Source organism: Alexandromys fortis, unplaced genomic scaffold, assembly GCF_014885135.2.
Source record: "Alexandromys fortis isolate MF-2015 unplaced genomic scaffold, M_Fortis_MF-2015_v1.1 scaffold_228, whole genome shotgun sequence".
Taxonomy (NCBI): Eukaryota; Metazoa; Chordata; class Mammalia; order Rodentia; family Cricetidae; genus Alexandromys; species Alexandromys fortis.
Genome location: NW_026068115.1, coordinates 93,749 through 109,729, shown reverse-complemented (window position 1 = coordinate 109,729; position 15,981 = coordinate 93,749). Strand labels below are relative to the sequence as shown.

Genomic DNA, 15,981 nt, shown 5'->3' with positions numbered 1-15,981 from the left:
GTGTGTGTGTGTGTGTATGCATATATGATTACAGGACTGTCAGATGGATGTGGAGTACTGTCCTAATGGTCTTGGGAAACTAAGGAAACTTAGTTCTTAGTCTTTTGTTGTCCAGCAGCCTAACTCAGCAGAGTTAGTATCTGTAATATAGTAAGAGCTGTAATTTGTGTTTACCAAGTAATTTTAGGGTTTTTTTTTTTTTTAATATTGCAGTAAGAGCCACTAGAGTGTTTGTCTCTTGGGGTGCTGGGGTAGTTAGTGCTCATTGTTACATGTTCCTCTCGCCTGATGCTGATTACTTTTTCAAGCAACGAGTGTTCTGTATGTCTTATGTATTTAGTAGGTAAACATTTGTATGAAATAAGGTATTGGCTGTTCAGTTTCTAGATACCTAGATTTGTTGTTTGTCTGATGGCCTTTGTCAGACTTACATAAGTTTTTTGTTTTTGTTTTTCGAAGACAAAGTTTCTGTGTGTAACAGTCCTGGAACTTGCTCTGTATATCAGACTGTAGACCAGACTCAGAGATCTCCTGCCTCTGCCTCTGAGTGGTGGGATTAAAGGCGTGTGCCACCACCTGGCATAGTTTTAAATTGGAAAATATTGAAATTTTATGAGTTATACTAAATGCTATGCAACTATTAAACAAGAAAATACACAAGATTATTTCCTTATAGTTATTTTTCTGTGTACCTACTATAATCAATGCAAAGATAGAAATTTTATATTTTGCTTTTTTTCTGCTTAGAATTATTTGAAAAGAATAATGCTTTCTTTTTCTAAGCCAGCTCTATTGGGTTTGGCAAGGTTTGGATGCAGATACACACTTACTTTTGTCAAAAGTATTATAATGAACTATGACAAAAAATTGTAGATAATTTTTTGGTTTGGGGGATTTTTGCATTTTACTTTGTCAGGGGTGAGTTGCATGTAACGCTCATGTTCATAGAAAACTTGTGAAAATTGTTTCTCTCCTTCCACAGTTTGGTCCTAGAGCTTAAACATGGATTGTCAAGCTTAGCAGCAAGTGATTTTACCTGCTGAGCCATATTAATGACCTAAACAATATTTGCTTTAGTTTAGCATCATTCTTTTATTTATAGGCAACAGACACCTCTGTCATCACAGTCTTGGCTGTAGATTTTCAGTAACTCACTTAGCTTCTGAGGCACATCCTAATCATAGACTTCTTCCTTCAGGTGCCAAGGTGACATTTTCACACTGAAGTGGATAGTATTGTTTGTTGTGATGGTTGTGGTGCTAGGAATTAGATCGGGGCTTCCAGCCTGTTGAGCAGACACTGTATGGCTGAGCTACATCCCTATCCCTATAGTGTTATTTTGGTCAATAGTTTCTGAAGCTTACTACCTAGTAAGCCATATCAGTATATTTTTAGGTAGTGGTTATCCAAGGAAAACACTTGAAACTTTAAGTCTAGTAGTTCTTGTTAAGACAGAATGTGAGCCGGGCGGTGGTGGCGCACGCCTTTAATCCCAGCACTCGGGAGGCAGAGGCAGGTGGATCTCTGTGAGTTCGAGACCAGCCCGGTCTACAGAGCTAGTTCCAGGACAGGCTCCAAAGCCACAGAGAAACTCTGTCTCGAAAAACCAAAAAAAAAAAAAAAAAAAAAAGACAAGTGTGGAAGGCAAGTGAGATAGTAAAGATGTTTATCGCCAAACCCAGTGGATGACCTGTGCTCTATCCTCAGATTGCACATGGTAGAAGGGGAAAACTGACTAGCATGCCATGGCATGCATGGGCCTGCATACATCCACATAAACACACATTTGTATAGAAAAAAACATTAAATGTAATAAAAATTATAATGTGAAAATATGTTTTTGGTCACTAAGGAAATACACAATTTTGTTTATTATTACATGAGCAATCAGAGTTTAGTTGAAAGGAATAATACTAACAGATTGTTTCTGGGTAAATTTTCAAAATTAATTCAACATATAGTTTTGTTGTTTATTGTTATACAAACATCTAAACCCTATATTCAGAAATGTTTCAGGTTCTGCACTGTTGGTAGTTGATTTTAATAGTTAACTGAGTGACTAATATATGTATATCATTAATTCTTACTTTTATCCATTTGCAGCTTATAAAACACTACACAGCAAAATAATGATATGCTAGTTTGCTAACTCGAGCATCAGCTTCCACAATGCCTGTGCAGGCAGCTCAATGGACAGAGTTTCTGTCCTGTCCAATCTGCTATAATGAATTTGATGAGAATGTGCACAAACCCATCAGTTTAGGATGTTCGCATACAGTTTGCAAGACCTGCTTGAATAAACTTCACCGAAAAGCGTGTCCTTTTGACCAAACTGCCATAAACACAGACATTGATGTGCTCCCTGTCAACTTTGCACTTCTTCAGTTAGTTGGAGCCCAGGTAAGTGTCCAGTATTTTTACTGATTTAGTATAGTCAGTTGTCAAAATTAGTTTATTAGCCAGTATAGTGTATGTTGAATGGTAGTTGAAACCTAGAATATATCAGTGTATTTACTTTTTGTGAATTGTTTTAATGCTATAAATTCTTATACAAAATAATGAATCATATATCTTTCTTTGTTTTCTCAATACCAAGGCCAAAATTTATGTATGTAAGTGCTTTGCTTGTTGAAGCAACAGTTTGTATATGAATATATCAGTATTTATTCATTAAGTCATGTGAAAAATATAATCAAAGGTTTAAATAGCCCTAAGGTAGAGACTTTGTTGGTGTCTTTTATAACTTCAATTGGTTTAGGATGTTACTGTCAGTTGGATATGTAAATGAGAAAATAAACTGTATCAGTAACAATTTCTGTGCAGCATCTTATTCTCCTGTATGTTATGCAATGACTTTTTCACATATAATTTCACTGAATGATAGCAAGAACCTTTATTTGCCAGGCAGTGGTGGTGCACGCCTTTAGTCCCAGCACATGGGAGGCAGAGGCAAGGATCTCTGTGAGTTCAAGGCCACCCTGGTCTATAAGAGCTAGTTCCAGTATAGGCTCCAAAGCTACAGAGAAACCCTGTCTTTAAAAAAAAAAATTTTTTTTTTTGATAAATAACTTTTATTTCATTAGGGTCTGTTCAATTGTACGTATGAGAATAAATGTTCTGAATGTTATTTCTAATTCTTAGCTGTTTAGGTACATATTACCCCTACTTACAGAAGAGAAGATGTAATTCCATGCATGGCACACTACATATTAAGCAAGAGACTAGAGGCAGCGCTCCAGGAAGGAAGATAAGAGTTCAGTGTCAGTGTGGCCCAAATAGGGAAACTATCTCTAAAAAGCCAAGTGAAATAGCATCTACAAAACAACAAACCCAAAACTAACTAAAGCATGGAGTTTACAGTTTTATGAAAAGCTTCCTGGCTTATTCAGGAAATTTAATAATTCACTATATTCATTTCTTTTTGATGCTGTTCTTTTAATGCTCAAAGTCTTATTTTCACTGTTTTAAAATCAAGCTTGGCAGTGATTTCATAATCAATAGTGTCATGGTTTAATTGGCAGCATAGCATGTTTTTCCCAATATATCATAGAATAATGCTCTCTCTTGACAACAGTGGCACTTTAAGAGCCAGTAAAATACTTGCTTTTTACAATAATGCTACCTACTGTCAGACTGCTCTAGCTCAGGTAGTCTTAGTATTCCTTCTGAATAAATGTATTATCGTAGTGCTTAAAACAGTCTGTGCACCTGTGCATTGTGACATACATTTTTCCAGGTTCATCCCTTCCCTATCTCTAGCTGTGCTAGAGTTCTCAAATATATATATTAATGCATAGGGATTTTTAAAATATCTTTATCTACAATAATTCCCCTCTCTCTACTTTGAAGTATCTTCAGATGTTTACAGTTCTACAGGAAGTTAGTAAATTGCCATGCTTTTCCAGTTCTTTATTTTCTAAAGTTTATTTTTATTATATTTAATTGTGTAAATGTGTCTGTCTGGGTATATGTTTATATGTAGGGATGTCACAACCCCAAATACTTTTTATTTATGTTACACATGCATGCAAGTGATCCAAAGGTGTTAGATCCCTGAAGCTGGAGTTAGAGGCTGTTACAAATTGCCCAACATGGGTGCTAGGAACTGAACATCTAGAACAGCAGCAAGGGCTCTTAACCACCGAGCCACCTCTCCAGCTCTCTCCATAGTTCTTCTTCTACTTGTACTTGCAGTGTAGTTTCATAGATCACCTTCTAACATAGTGTTCGTGTATATATTTATTTATTTATTGGCTGCCTCTTAACCTCTGTAACATAAACTCTTTGAGTCAGACATTTTCCTTTTGATTATTGATAGATCCATAGTGTAAACACATGAGAAATATTCTATAAATGTCAGTATTTTACTGAATTAAACTTTCATAATAACATTATGAAACATATCGTCATCGTTTTACAGAAATGGAAATTGATATGAAGTTTACCCACTTTTTTTTTTCTTCTGGTGCTGGGGATTAAACCAAGGGCCTCACATTGACTAGTTGGGAATTCTGATCATTGAGTTACTACATTTCTGGTACTTACATTCTGTCAAGGGGATATAGGTCATAATATATAAATTTAATAAGTAGACTCATGTAGTATAAGTTAGTACTAAATGGTATCTATGGTTGAAGATTAACATTGATAGACTACTGTTAACTTTCCAGCTTCATTTTAAGTTCATTTAAATGGCTTCGATGTAGTATCTGTATAACAATGTTATACTTTCCAAGACAGATAAAGAGAAGTTGCATGACCTGAATGAATGCATCGCTACAATTTTTTTTTATTTTTTAGGTGCCAGATCACCAATCAATAAAATTAAGTAATCTAGGTGAGAATAAACACTATGAAGTAGCAAAAAAATGTGTTGAAAATTTGGCACTCTACTTAAAACCACTAAGTGGAGGTAAAGGTAAGTTTGTAAGATTCATTTTTATTAGTGTGTAAGATTTTGTCAAGTGTTAAGCTCTTCTTTTTTTTTTTGTTTTTTGTTTTGTTTTGTTTTGTTTTTCGAGACAGGGTTTCTCTGTGGCTTTGGAGCCTGTCCTGGAACTAGCTCTTATAGACCAGGCTGGTCTCGAACTCACAGAGATCTGCCTGCCTCTGCCTCCCAAGTGCTGGGATTAAAGGCGTGTGCCACCACTGCCCAGCTAAGTGTTGAGCTTTTACCATTAGCTAGAGTCACTGCCTGTCATGGAATCCACAGTCTATTAGCTGGATATATAAGTATAATAAATTATTTTAATTGCTTTGACAAAAGCAGAGTTGTAGTTTATCATTGCTTTTCCAGTGATTAGCTGGCTATTTCTTACAAATATAATGGTTATTGAATGAATTAAATATTTATTTTGTGCCTATTAATAAAGAGTGAACTTAGAATGCTTGAAATACTTTAGTATACAGGAAAACACAACCTGAACCTATATGTAGTACTTGTATTTCAGTAAATAGAAACTATAATAAACAGTATGATGAATTAGGTTTTAGAATATAAGTAGTAATTGGTATAAAAAGAGAATACACAGAAGTTAAAATGTCAGGGAGAGAGGATAAAGACAGATTACAAGTTTTAAGAATGTCTGGTGAAGTCCTTTTTTAGAATATAGCTCTTGAAATTTAATTGTGGTAAAAGAGGTGAGATAGATACTGAGATAGATCCTGGAAATGTATTTTCTGGGCAGCGGGAACAGCCATCCAGTGTATTGTCCCTGTGGCAAGAGGAGAGTGTGCTTGGAATAATGTGAGTGAGGAGAATATTACAAGAAAAGTTAAGATAACTATAGTGAGACAAAGTGATACACCACTTTCAGACGTTTAAAGATGTGGGCTTTTGCTCTAAGTAAAGTTGGGGAGTGGTTTTGAACAGAGTAGTGACATAATTTGACTAACATTAAAGGGTTACTTTGACTGTTGTATTGAGACTGTTTAGAAGGACAAAAGGAAATAGTGAAGAGTTAAGCAATTGAGGCGGTTAGCAAAAGTGGCGTTGATATCAAGTTTGGATACATTTGGAGGTAAGGCAAAAAATATTTCCTAGATTGGGAGTTTGAGAGGCAGAGCAGAAGAAACAACTGCAATTCTTGAAGTTTTTGCTTAAGTACCTGCAAAGAGAGTTGCTTCAACTTTTGGAATAGATCACGTTTGGGTAAGAAGCTCAAGTTCAGTTTGGTTATGTTAAGCTGGTATTGAGTGGCCAGTGAGATTTGAATTCACCATGCAGTGCATGACCTATAACTTTAGGGATTATTATAATATGAATGTTTTGGATATCAATGAGACTGGATGAGATCATCTTTAATGAGTTTAGAAGATAGACTCTTTAATGCTAATAGATCAAGGTGGGAGTTAAAAATTGCTATCAAGGGATACTAGAAGGAAGAAAACTAAGAAAATGGAATGTTCTATAAACCAAAATAAAGTGCTTAAAGACTAAAATCATCTATATTGAATGTTACTGAAAAGTCAAATAAATTAACGGTTGAAAATTAAAAGTGGATTTAACAAAGTAGATGTAATTGTCTATTTTTCCCTTTTTCTTTTTTTTATTTATATTTATTGAGCTCTACATTTTTCTCTTCTCCCCTCCCTGTCTCTCCCCTCCCTTTTTTAATCCTCCCCCAAGGTCCCCATGCTCCCAGTTGACTCAGGAGATCTTGTCTTTTTCTACTTTCTACTTCCCATGTAGATTAGATCTATGTAAGTCACTCTTAGTGTCCTCATTGTTGTCTAAATTCTCTGGGATTGTGGTTTATAGGCTGGCTTTCTTTGCTTTATGTTTAAAAACCACCTATGAGTGAGTACATGTGATAATTGTCTTTCTGGGTCTGGGTTACCTCACTCAAAATAATGTTTTCTAGCTCCATCCATTTTCCTGCAAAATTCAAGCCGTCGTTATTTTTTTCTGCTGTGTAGTACTCCATTGTATAAACATACCACGTTTTTCTTATCCATTCTTTGATCGAGGGGCATTTAGGTTGTTTTCCAGATTCTGGCTATGACAAATAAAGCTGCTGTGAACATAGTTGGCCACATGTTCTTGTGGCACGATTGGGGGTCCTTTGGATATATACCCAAAAGTGATATTATTGGGTCTTGAGGAAGGTTGTCTCCTAATTTTCTGAGAAATCGCCACCACACTGACATCCAAAACGGTTGTACCAGCTTGCATTCCCACCAGCAATGCAGAAGTGTTCCCTTTTCCCTACAACCTCTCCAGCATAAGTTGTCATCAGTGTTTTTTGATCTTGGCCATTCTTACAGGTGTAAGATGGAATCTCAGAGTTGTTTTGATTTGCATTTCTCTGATGTCTAAGGATGTTGAGCATTTCCTTAACTGTCTTTCAGCCATTTTAGATTCCTCTGTTGAGAGTTCTGTTTAGGTCTGTACTCCATTTTTTTTTTTATGAGTGCTGTACTCCATTTTTTTATTGGATTATGTGATCTTCTGGTGTCCAATTTCTTGAGTTCTTTGTATATTTTGGAGATCAGACCTCTGTCTGATGTGGGGTTAATGAAGATCTTTTCCCATTCTGTGGGCTGTTGTTTTTGTCTTGTTGACTGAGTCCCTTGCTTTACAGAAGCTTTTCAGTTTTAGGGGGTCCCATTTATTAATTGTTTCTCTCGGTGTCTGTGCTGCTGGGGTTATATTTAGGAAGTGGTTCCCTGTGCCAATGCATTCAAGTGTACTTCCCACTTTCTCTTCCATAAGGTTCATTGTGGTTGGCTTTATGTTGAGGTCTTTGATCCATTTGGACTTGAGTTTTGTGCATGGAGATAGATATGGGTCTATTTTTATTTTTCTACATGTTGATATCCAGTTATGCCAGCACCACTTGTTAAATATGCTTTCTTTTTTCCATTTGATATTTTTTGCTTCTGTATCAAAGATCAGGTGTTTGAAGATGTGTGAATTGATACCTGGTTCTTCTATTTAGTTCCATTGGTCATCCTGTCTATTCTTATGCCAATACCAGGCTGTTTTCACTACTGTAGCTCTGTAGTAGAGTTTGAAGTCAGGGATTGTGACGCCTGATGTAATTGTCTTGATGAGCAGTTTGGTGTAAGAGATAGTGTGGCAAAATCTTGAATTGGAATAGGTTTTCCAGATTTGTGAAGCAAGATGTTAGGAATAGTATATAATAGAAAATGTACAAGATGGACAAGCTGAAGGCAGGAGAATCAGAAGTTTGAGGGCAGGTTGGGCTAAATAGCATTTTTAAGGCCAGTTTAGGCTAGGTATTGAGAGTGTGTCCCAAAATAGGGGCAGTGAGGGAGAAAGGCAGATAATAGAAGATTTACTACTCATGGAAGTAAAGAAAAAAAAACAACTAGTAAAGGAAGAAAAGCTACCTTTTAAAAATCTGCTTACTAGCTGGGTGGTGGTGGCCCATGCCTTTAATCTCTGAGTTCAAAGCCACTGTGTTCCAGGACAGCCAGTGCTACACCGAGAAACCCTGTCTCGAAAAGAAAAAACAAAAATCTTTACTTTTTTTTTCCTCCTTTTTTTATTTTTATTGAGTTCTACATTTTTCTCTGCTCCTCTCCCCTTTAACCCTCTCCCAAGATCCTCATGCTCTCTCAGTTTACTCAGGAGATCTTGTGTTTTTCTACTTCCCATGTAGATTAGATCTATGTATGTCTCTCTTAGGGTCCTCATTGTCATCTAGGTTCTCTGGGATTGTGATTTGTGGGCTGGTTTTCTTTGCTTTATGTTTAAAATCCACTTATGAGTGAGTACACTTGAAAATTATCTTTCTATGTCTGGGTTACCACACTCAAATATGTTTTCTAGCTCTGTCCATTTGCTTGCAAAATTCAAGTTGTAATTATTTTTTCTGCTGTGTAGTACTCCATTGTGTAAATTACCACATTTTTCTTATCCATTCTTTAGTCTAAGGGCATTGCATTTTTAAGATTATTGGAATGGTGGCATACTTGTTCTTAAGTATTTTGCTGATGGAAATGATCAAGCAGAAAAAAAAATTGTATGATCTAGAAAAGGGGAGGATTCCTGATCAATGCTGTTAATAGGTCCAAAGGAAGGGAATAAGAACTATATTTAAGCAGTATTTCACATTGTTTTGTGTGCAATGTTTTTTAATAGCCATTATTAATTGTTACTTTTTAAGGTTAAAATTTATATTCATTTGTCTGTAAATTTATGTCCAGGTACTTTATTAAAAGCAGAGAGTAAAGTAAATCCCAGTATAATCTTTGGACAGATCCAGCCTAGAAAACACAACACCTAAATGATACCTGAAGTATTTAGGAACTGGACTCTTTATTATTACAGAATTGTAATCAACAGGGCCACAATACTCAGTTAGAAAATCAAATTATCTAACAACAGACTATTATTTAATAATTACACATAGATGATGAAAATTGTCCTTTTTTTATTAATTGAAAAAATGATGAGTTTCTTTTGTCTCCATTTGTTAAAGGTGTAGCTAGTTTGAACCAGAGTGCCCTAAGCCGTCCAATGCAAAGGAAGCTAGTTACACTTGTAAACTGTCAACTGGTGGAGGAAGAAGGTCGTGTCAGAGCTATGCGAGCGGCCCGTTCTCTAGGAGAAAGAACTGTGACAGAACTGATTCTGCAGCACCAGAACCCTCAGCAGCTTTCTGCCAACCTGTGGGCTGCTGTCAGGGCTCGGGGATGCCAGTTTCTAGGACCAGGTAAAAACAATCCTGCATATCCAGACATTGTAAAGTATAAGTCATAGTCTTTTATTTATTTGTTTGTTTTTTTAGACAAGGTTTTTCTGTGTAAAAGCCCTGACTGTCCTGGAACTCACCTGGCCATAGTCTTTTCTTCTAGCCACTGCTTTGGAAGAAATTTCTCGTTTATTTCTCTGGCATCAGTGAGATAGAGGGCTCTTCTGCAATTTGCAAATTAAAAAACTGGTTTAGGAAAGGGCCTATATTTGCACAGGTGTACATCAAGGAAGGTAAAGTTATTTGGGAGGGGCAGCATAATACAAATAATAAACTTTGGGTTGATTTTTTTTTTTTTTTTTTGGTTTTTCAAGACAGGGTTTCTCTAGCTTTGGAGCCTGTCCTGGAACTAGCTCTGTAGACCAGGCTGGTCTCGAACTCACAGAGATCTGCCTGCCTCTGCCTCCCAAGTGCTGGGATTAAAGGCGTGTGCCACCATTGCCCGGTCTTTGGGTTGATTGTTAACACCTAGAAGACATGGGACATGTTGAAACTAGCAAGAAGTTTCTTTATGATCAATGCTATGGATGGCCTGTTTAAAACAATCTCTCATACGAAGTTAAAAAGTACTTGTCTGCTAATTGGGAAATTTATTTTTTGATTTAGAGCTGTAATTTGAATAAAATTTATATAGGAAACATTTTATTTAGTTGGTTTTGCTTTTTTTTTTTTTTAAAGTCACTCGTATAGCTAAGGCTGACGTAGAATATTTTGTGTGTAGTACAGGTTGGTTTCCTTTTGCCTCAGCTCGAATTAACAATCATTCACAACCAGACCCGCTAGCTAAATGTTTTCTGTAAATACTTACTTAATTGTGTGTGTGCATGCGTGTGTGGATGTGCATGTCCCACTATGTCTCTCTGGCTGTCCTGAAACTCACTCTACAGACCAAGCATCTGCCTCCCAAGTGCTGAGTTTAAAGTCATGTATTTATTTGTCCCTGTGAGTATGTGTCACATGTATTCAGGCCAGAAAATAGTGTCAGATACTCTGCCTGGAGTGGAATTACAGGCAGTTGTGAGCTGACTGACACAGGTACTTTATCTAATTGAACTCAGGACCTCTTGAAATGTAGCAAGTGCTCTTAACTACTGATCATCTCTTTAGCTCTTAGGAAACTTTTTGTTTTGTTTTGATTTTAGTTTGTTGAGACAGGTATTAGGAAACATTTTTACTGAGAGACATTGGGACAACTGGACTGAAATGTGGCAAAAGAATTGGATGCCCCTTAAATATCTTTGGAAACTTAAACCAACTATAAGTAAGTGCTGTTAAGATAATTGGAAAAATAAAATGTGGATTGGATATTAAGGAAATACATTATTTTTGTTAGAGATGATAATAGTCTTCTTATGTAAAGATTTTAAAAACTCACCAGTTGGACCGTGGTGGTGCTAATTAAGCACCTTTAATTTCAGCACTCAGGAGGCAGAGGCAGGCAGATTTCTTCAGAGTTTGAAGCCAGCCTGGTCTACAGAGCAAGTTCCAGGACAGCCAGGACTATTAGTTACACAGAGGAGCGCTGTCCTGAAAAACCAAAAGAGAAAAGAAAAAGTGTCACCAATTACAAATATGTATTTAAGGGTAAAGTAATATGTTGTCTGGGATTTACATCCAGACATATGAGGTAAAATAATCTAGAAAAGTGAAAAAGTTGACAAAACTTTCTGAAAACAGCTGTGTTGATAGTTAAATGTGTGTGCTTTCAATCTTGCACAACTTGAAGTTACATTTAAATTTTTTTAAAAAATCCTCATTCTTTATGAACTTAAAGATGATGCTTTTGAATATTTATCCATGTTTATTTTTTATCTATAGACGCACTAGATACCTGGTATTTCTTATTGTAATTCAAGTAGGACAACGAAAGTCTTTAATAAATCACATTCAGCAAGGGCGGCAGGGTGGAACTCTGTGATATTGCTTGCCTAGCTTGTGTTAGGCCCTGACTGAGGTAGCTCCCCGGTGCATGCACATGCAGTAATAAACCACAGTGAGATACTACTTCATACATATTTGATTTGCTGTGATTAAAAACAAAACTACCTGATAAATTGATAATGCTGTGAAGAATGTGGACATAGAAAAACCGTGTTCTCCTATATTGAAAAGACTTTGGCAGTCCCTCTAAAGTTGAATGCAATCCAGGAGTTCACTGGGCCTTCCAAAATAATAGAAATTAGATATTCAAACTGATACTCGGACATAGATGTTTATAGCAATAATATTTATAGTGATTAAAAAGTACAGTTTGGAAATAGTAGAACTCACATGGAAAAAAAAAGTAGGCACAAGCTGGTCATAACCATGCATACCTGTTATCTTGGCACTTGGGAAGGATCAAGTAGGAAGATGAGTTGGAGGCCAGTCTGAGACAGTCTGGGCTACACATCAAGCCCTGTCTCAGAGAACCTCAGTATTGATTTTACAGACATGCCACCATGCCTGGCCTTTAGTGTTCTTTTATCTGGAACCATTCCCTGCATCGTGTTGATGATAGGGATCGTCCTCAATATAGGCCATGCATTTTAAAAGCAGAAGCATCCTATTTGTCAGTCAACTAATAGAGGCATAATCAAAACATAATGTGTTCATAACCACATAATGTGTTCTAACCATATAAAGAAATAAAGTAAAACAAAATATGACATATTCCTAGAGTGATACATACTGCTTGTAGTGTTTGGAAGTACTGTGTTACTTGAAGGAAACCTGTAGGAAATGAGTGATTGCTAAGGAGAAAAGGTTACCAGAGATGACTTCTTGATGACTATGAGTTTTCCTCTGGAACAGTAAAAATGTCTTTGAATGGTTGTCCTGTGAATGTACTAACTGCTACTGGATATTTCAAACCACCTTCTTTTTGTTTTACAGTGCTGGGATGGAATTAAGGGTCTTGCATATAGTAAGCAAGAAAGAAGTCTACATCTAAGTTTTATTCCTGGATGTTTTTAAAATGGTTAATTTTATTAGAATTCTATCTCGAATTTTTATAAAATCCTCAATTAGCTCTCATTTTGTTCTTGACTAATGATGGTGGCATGATACTGTCCTCATGATTCATAATAGCCTCACTTTGAAAAGTGTATTGGATTGACTTTAGACTCTTGATGATAGATGTCTCAGTTGTAAAATTCCATTTTTTGATAAATAATAATGTATTTTTAATTTTGTAGTATGAAATAACTTTAAATTCACTAAAAGCATGCAAAAATAATACAGATAATTATATTCCTTAACTGTTAATCACTTTTAATATTCTACTTTGGTAACTATTTTCTTTTCTAGAATTTTAAAATAGGTCGCATATTTTTTTCTCCTTTCTTTACTCAATACTTTAGTGTGTTTCCTAAAAGCAAGGGTACTGCTCTTTGAAAAGAGTGTATTCATCAAATTAAAAAATTGACAAGCCAGGCAGCAGTGGTGCATGCCTTTAATTTAGCACTTGGGAGACAGAGGCAGGCATTTTCTGGTGTAAGACCCAATTTACAGTCTCTTTCTGTGTTATCACAATGTCTCTTTTTCTTTCCTTTTTTTTTTTTGTTTGTTTGTTTTTTGTTTTGTTTTTGAGACAGGGTTTCTCTGTAGCTTTGTAACCTGTCCTGGAACTAGCTCTTGTAGACCAAGCTGGCCTTGAACTCACAGAGATCTGCCTGCCTCTGCCTCCTGAGTGCTGGGACTAAAGGCGTGCACCACCATTGCCTGACCACAATGACTCTTTTTAATGTTGTTTATTTTTTTTCAAGGTCTTACTATGTAGAAGCCCAGGCTAACCTGGAACTCAAGAGCTTCTTGCTTCATCATTCCAAGTATTAAAGGCCTAAGCTACCATGCCCAGTCATCAGCATCTTGAACATTGGCATTCATATTCTTGAAGAATACAGACCATTTATTTTATAGAATATTTGTCGTTTTAGGTTTGCCTGATGTTCCCAAGTGATTTGACTGAGAGTATTCTGCATTTTCTTAATTATAAAACAGCATAAGTAGCCAGGCAGTGGTGGCACATGTCTTTAATACCAGCACTTAGGATGCAGAGGCAGGTGACTCTCTGAGTCTGAGGGCAGCCCGGTCCACACAGAATAGCTGATCTACAGAAACCCTACACAGAAACCCTGTCTCTAAAAACAAATGAATAATAAATTAACATAAGCAAAGCTAATGCCTCTTTTTTTTTTTTTTTTTTTTTTTTTTTTTTTTTTTTTTTTTGGTTTTTCGAGACAGGGGTTTCTCTGTGGTTTTGGAGCCTGTCTGGAACTAGCTCTGTAGACCAGGCTGGTCTCGAACTCACAGAGGTCCGCCTGCCTCTGCCTCCCAAGTGCTGGGATTAAAGGTGTGCACCACCACTGCCCGGCCTTGTAATGCCTTCTTTAGATAGTTTACCCAAAGGCTAATATTATTTAAACTTATAGGCAAAATAGTTTCTGACAGGCACATTAACTATTTAGTGCATAAGCCAAATATGTATGTCATTTGCAAATTATCACTGCCAAAGTAGTACTCTGTTTTATGAATTGCTTTCCTATTAGGATCATTAGCTAATTACTATTATTTACCTATAGAAGATATTTTATTGAAATTTCTGTTCACTGGGTTGGAGGGATGACTCAATGGTTAGGAGCAACTACTGCTATTATAGAGTTTGATTTCAGTATCTATACCAGGTTACTCACCTGTAATTCAGTCTCTGAGGGGTAAGAAAGACCCCTCTAAACTGAGAAGGCACTCATACACATACAATTTAAAAAATAATAAAAGAAATAATGTCCTGTTCACACCTATGTTCTGAATGATCATTAGTGCAACATATGTTTTCTTTTGCTTGATAACTTTTAAAATTCTTACTTATGGGGCTGTAGAGATGACTTAGTGGTTGAAGATCAGTCTTTGCTCTTGCAGAAGATCTAGGTTCTATTTCCAGTATTCACATAGTGGCTTTACTATCTGCAGACTCCAGTTCCAGGGGTCCTATACCTTTTTAGAATCTCTATGGCACCAGGCACACACATGTAGAGAAAACTTTCATACACATAAATCTAAAAAAAAATTATTTTAATATTGCAAACTGCCTGCTTTTAATCTGAGCACTAAGGAGGCAGAGGCAGGTGGATCTCTGAGTTCAAGATCAGCATGTATGTACATATACATATGTAAAAATATATGTGTACATACATTTACATATACATGTATGTATATGCAGACAGACAGACAGACAGGGTTTCGGGACAGCCAAGGCTACAAAGAGAAACCCTGTCTTGAAAAACCAAAAACAAATGAAAAAACTAATAGTGTGGGTATGGGGTGTGTTGAATCTGTTTAACTGAAAGTATACCTTGACGTGTGGAGTTTGTGGGAGAATCTTGTGGAGTCTTTTCTTCTATTTTTATCTGGGTTCTGGAGATTGAATTCAGGTTGCTAGTCTTGATCAATAAGCATTTTTACCTCATGAGTCATTTTGCTGGCCCTTGATCAATTTAAAAATGAATTGTTTTTTATATGTGTGATTTCCCTTTTTCATGCTAATTAGATGCAGTTTTTAGTGTACCACCATAAGTTAATATCTAAATATACTTTTGACACATATCATCAGTATAATCTTTGTTCCTTTACTGTTTCTAGCTATGCAAGAAGAAGCCTTGAAGTTAGTGTTGCTGGCACTGGAAGATGGTTCTGCCCTCTCAAGGAAAGTTCTGGTACTTTTTGTTGTGCAAAGACTAGAACCAAGATTTCCTCAGGCATCAAAAACAAGTATTGGTCATGTTGTGCAGCTACTGTATCGAGCTTCTTGTTTTAAGGTAAGTGCTGTACAACTCTGATGATTGCATGCTTATTGTGTGAGACAGAAGCTTCCTAGAATCCATATTACCTAGAGTAATGAATGACCCCAGAAATACAGAACACTTCCAAAGTTCAGAGGAATTTTTTTTTTTATTTTCTCTTCTGTATTAATTAATTTTTGATACCAGGTAGTTGTTACTCCCTATTGGTTTCAGTAACTTTGAATTGAACATATGTAAAACCCTAACCTTAAACTCTTGTGTGTAAAAGTAAACTTGTAAAAGTAAACTAAAGAAGTCTCACTTCTTTATATCAATTGTTTTAAACAAGGAGTCCCATTGGCCTCTACTCTCAGAACTTGGGGGAAGGGGGCGCATAGGCAAGTAGGTGAATCTCTGTGAGTTTGAGGCCAGCCTAAGTGAGTTCCAGGACAACCAGGGCTATTACACAGATAAACATTGTTTCAAACCCCCCCCCCCCC

The 15,981-nt window shown here is 36.4% G+C and overlaps 1 protein-coding gene across 6 annotated transcripts in view; it reads left to right on the top strand.

The window, feature by feature from the left end:
- Positions 1 to 15,981, top strand: part of Rc3h2 (ring finger and CCCH-type domains 2) — a 77,122-nt gene that overhangs the window by 4,627 nt on the left and 56,514 nt on the right. For all 6 annotated transcript variants that reach the window (XR_007589120.1, XM_050124826.1, XM_050124827.1 and 3 more), the window contains exons 2-5: positions 2,104 to 2,400; positions 4,801 to 4,918; positions 9,450 to 9,683; positions 15,342 to 15,517. Coding sequence is in view for 5 of the 6 variants with exons in the window: in XM_050124826.1 (XP_049980783.1) it covers positions 2,170 to 2,400; positions 4,801 to 4,918; positions 9,450 to 9,683; positions 15,342 to 15,517 (759 nt within the window). In the remaining variant the exon portion in view is untranslated. The remainder of the gene's footprint in view (positions 1 to 2,103; positions 2,401 to 4,800; positions 4,919 to 9,449; positions 9,684 to 15,341; positions 15,518 to 15,981) is intronic.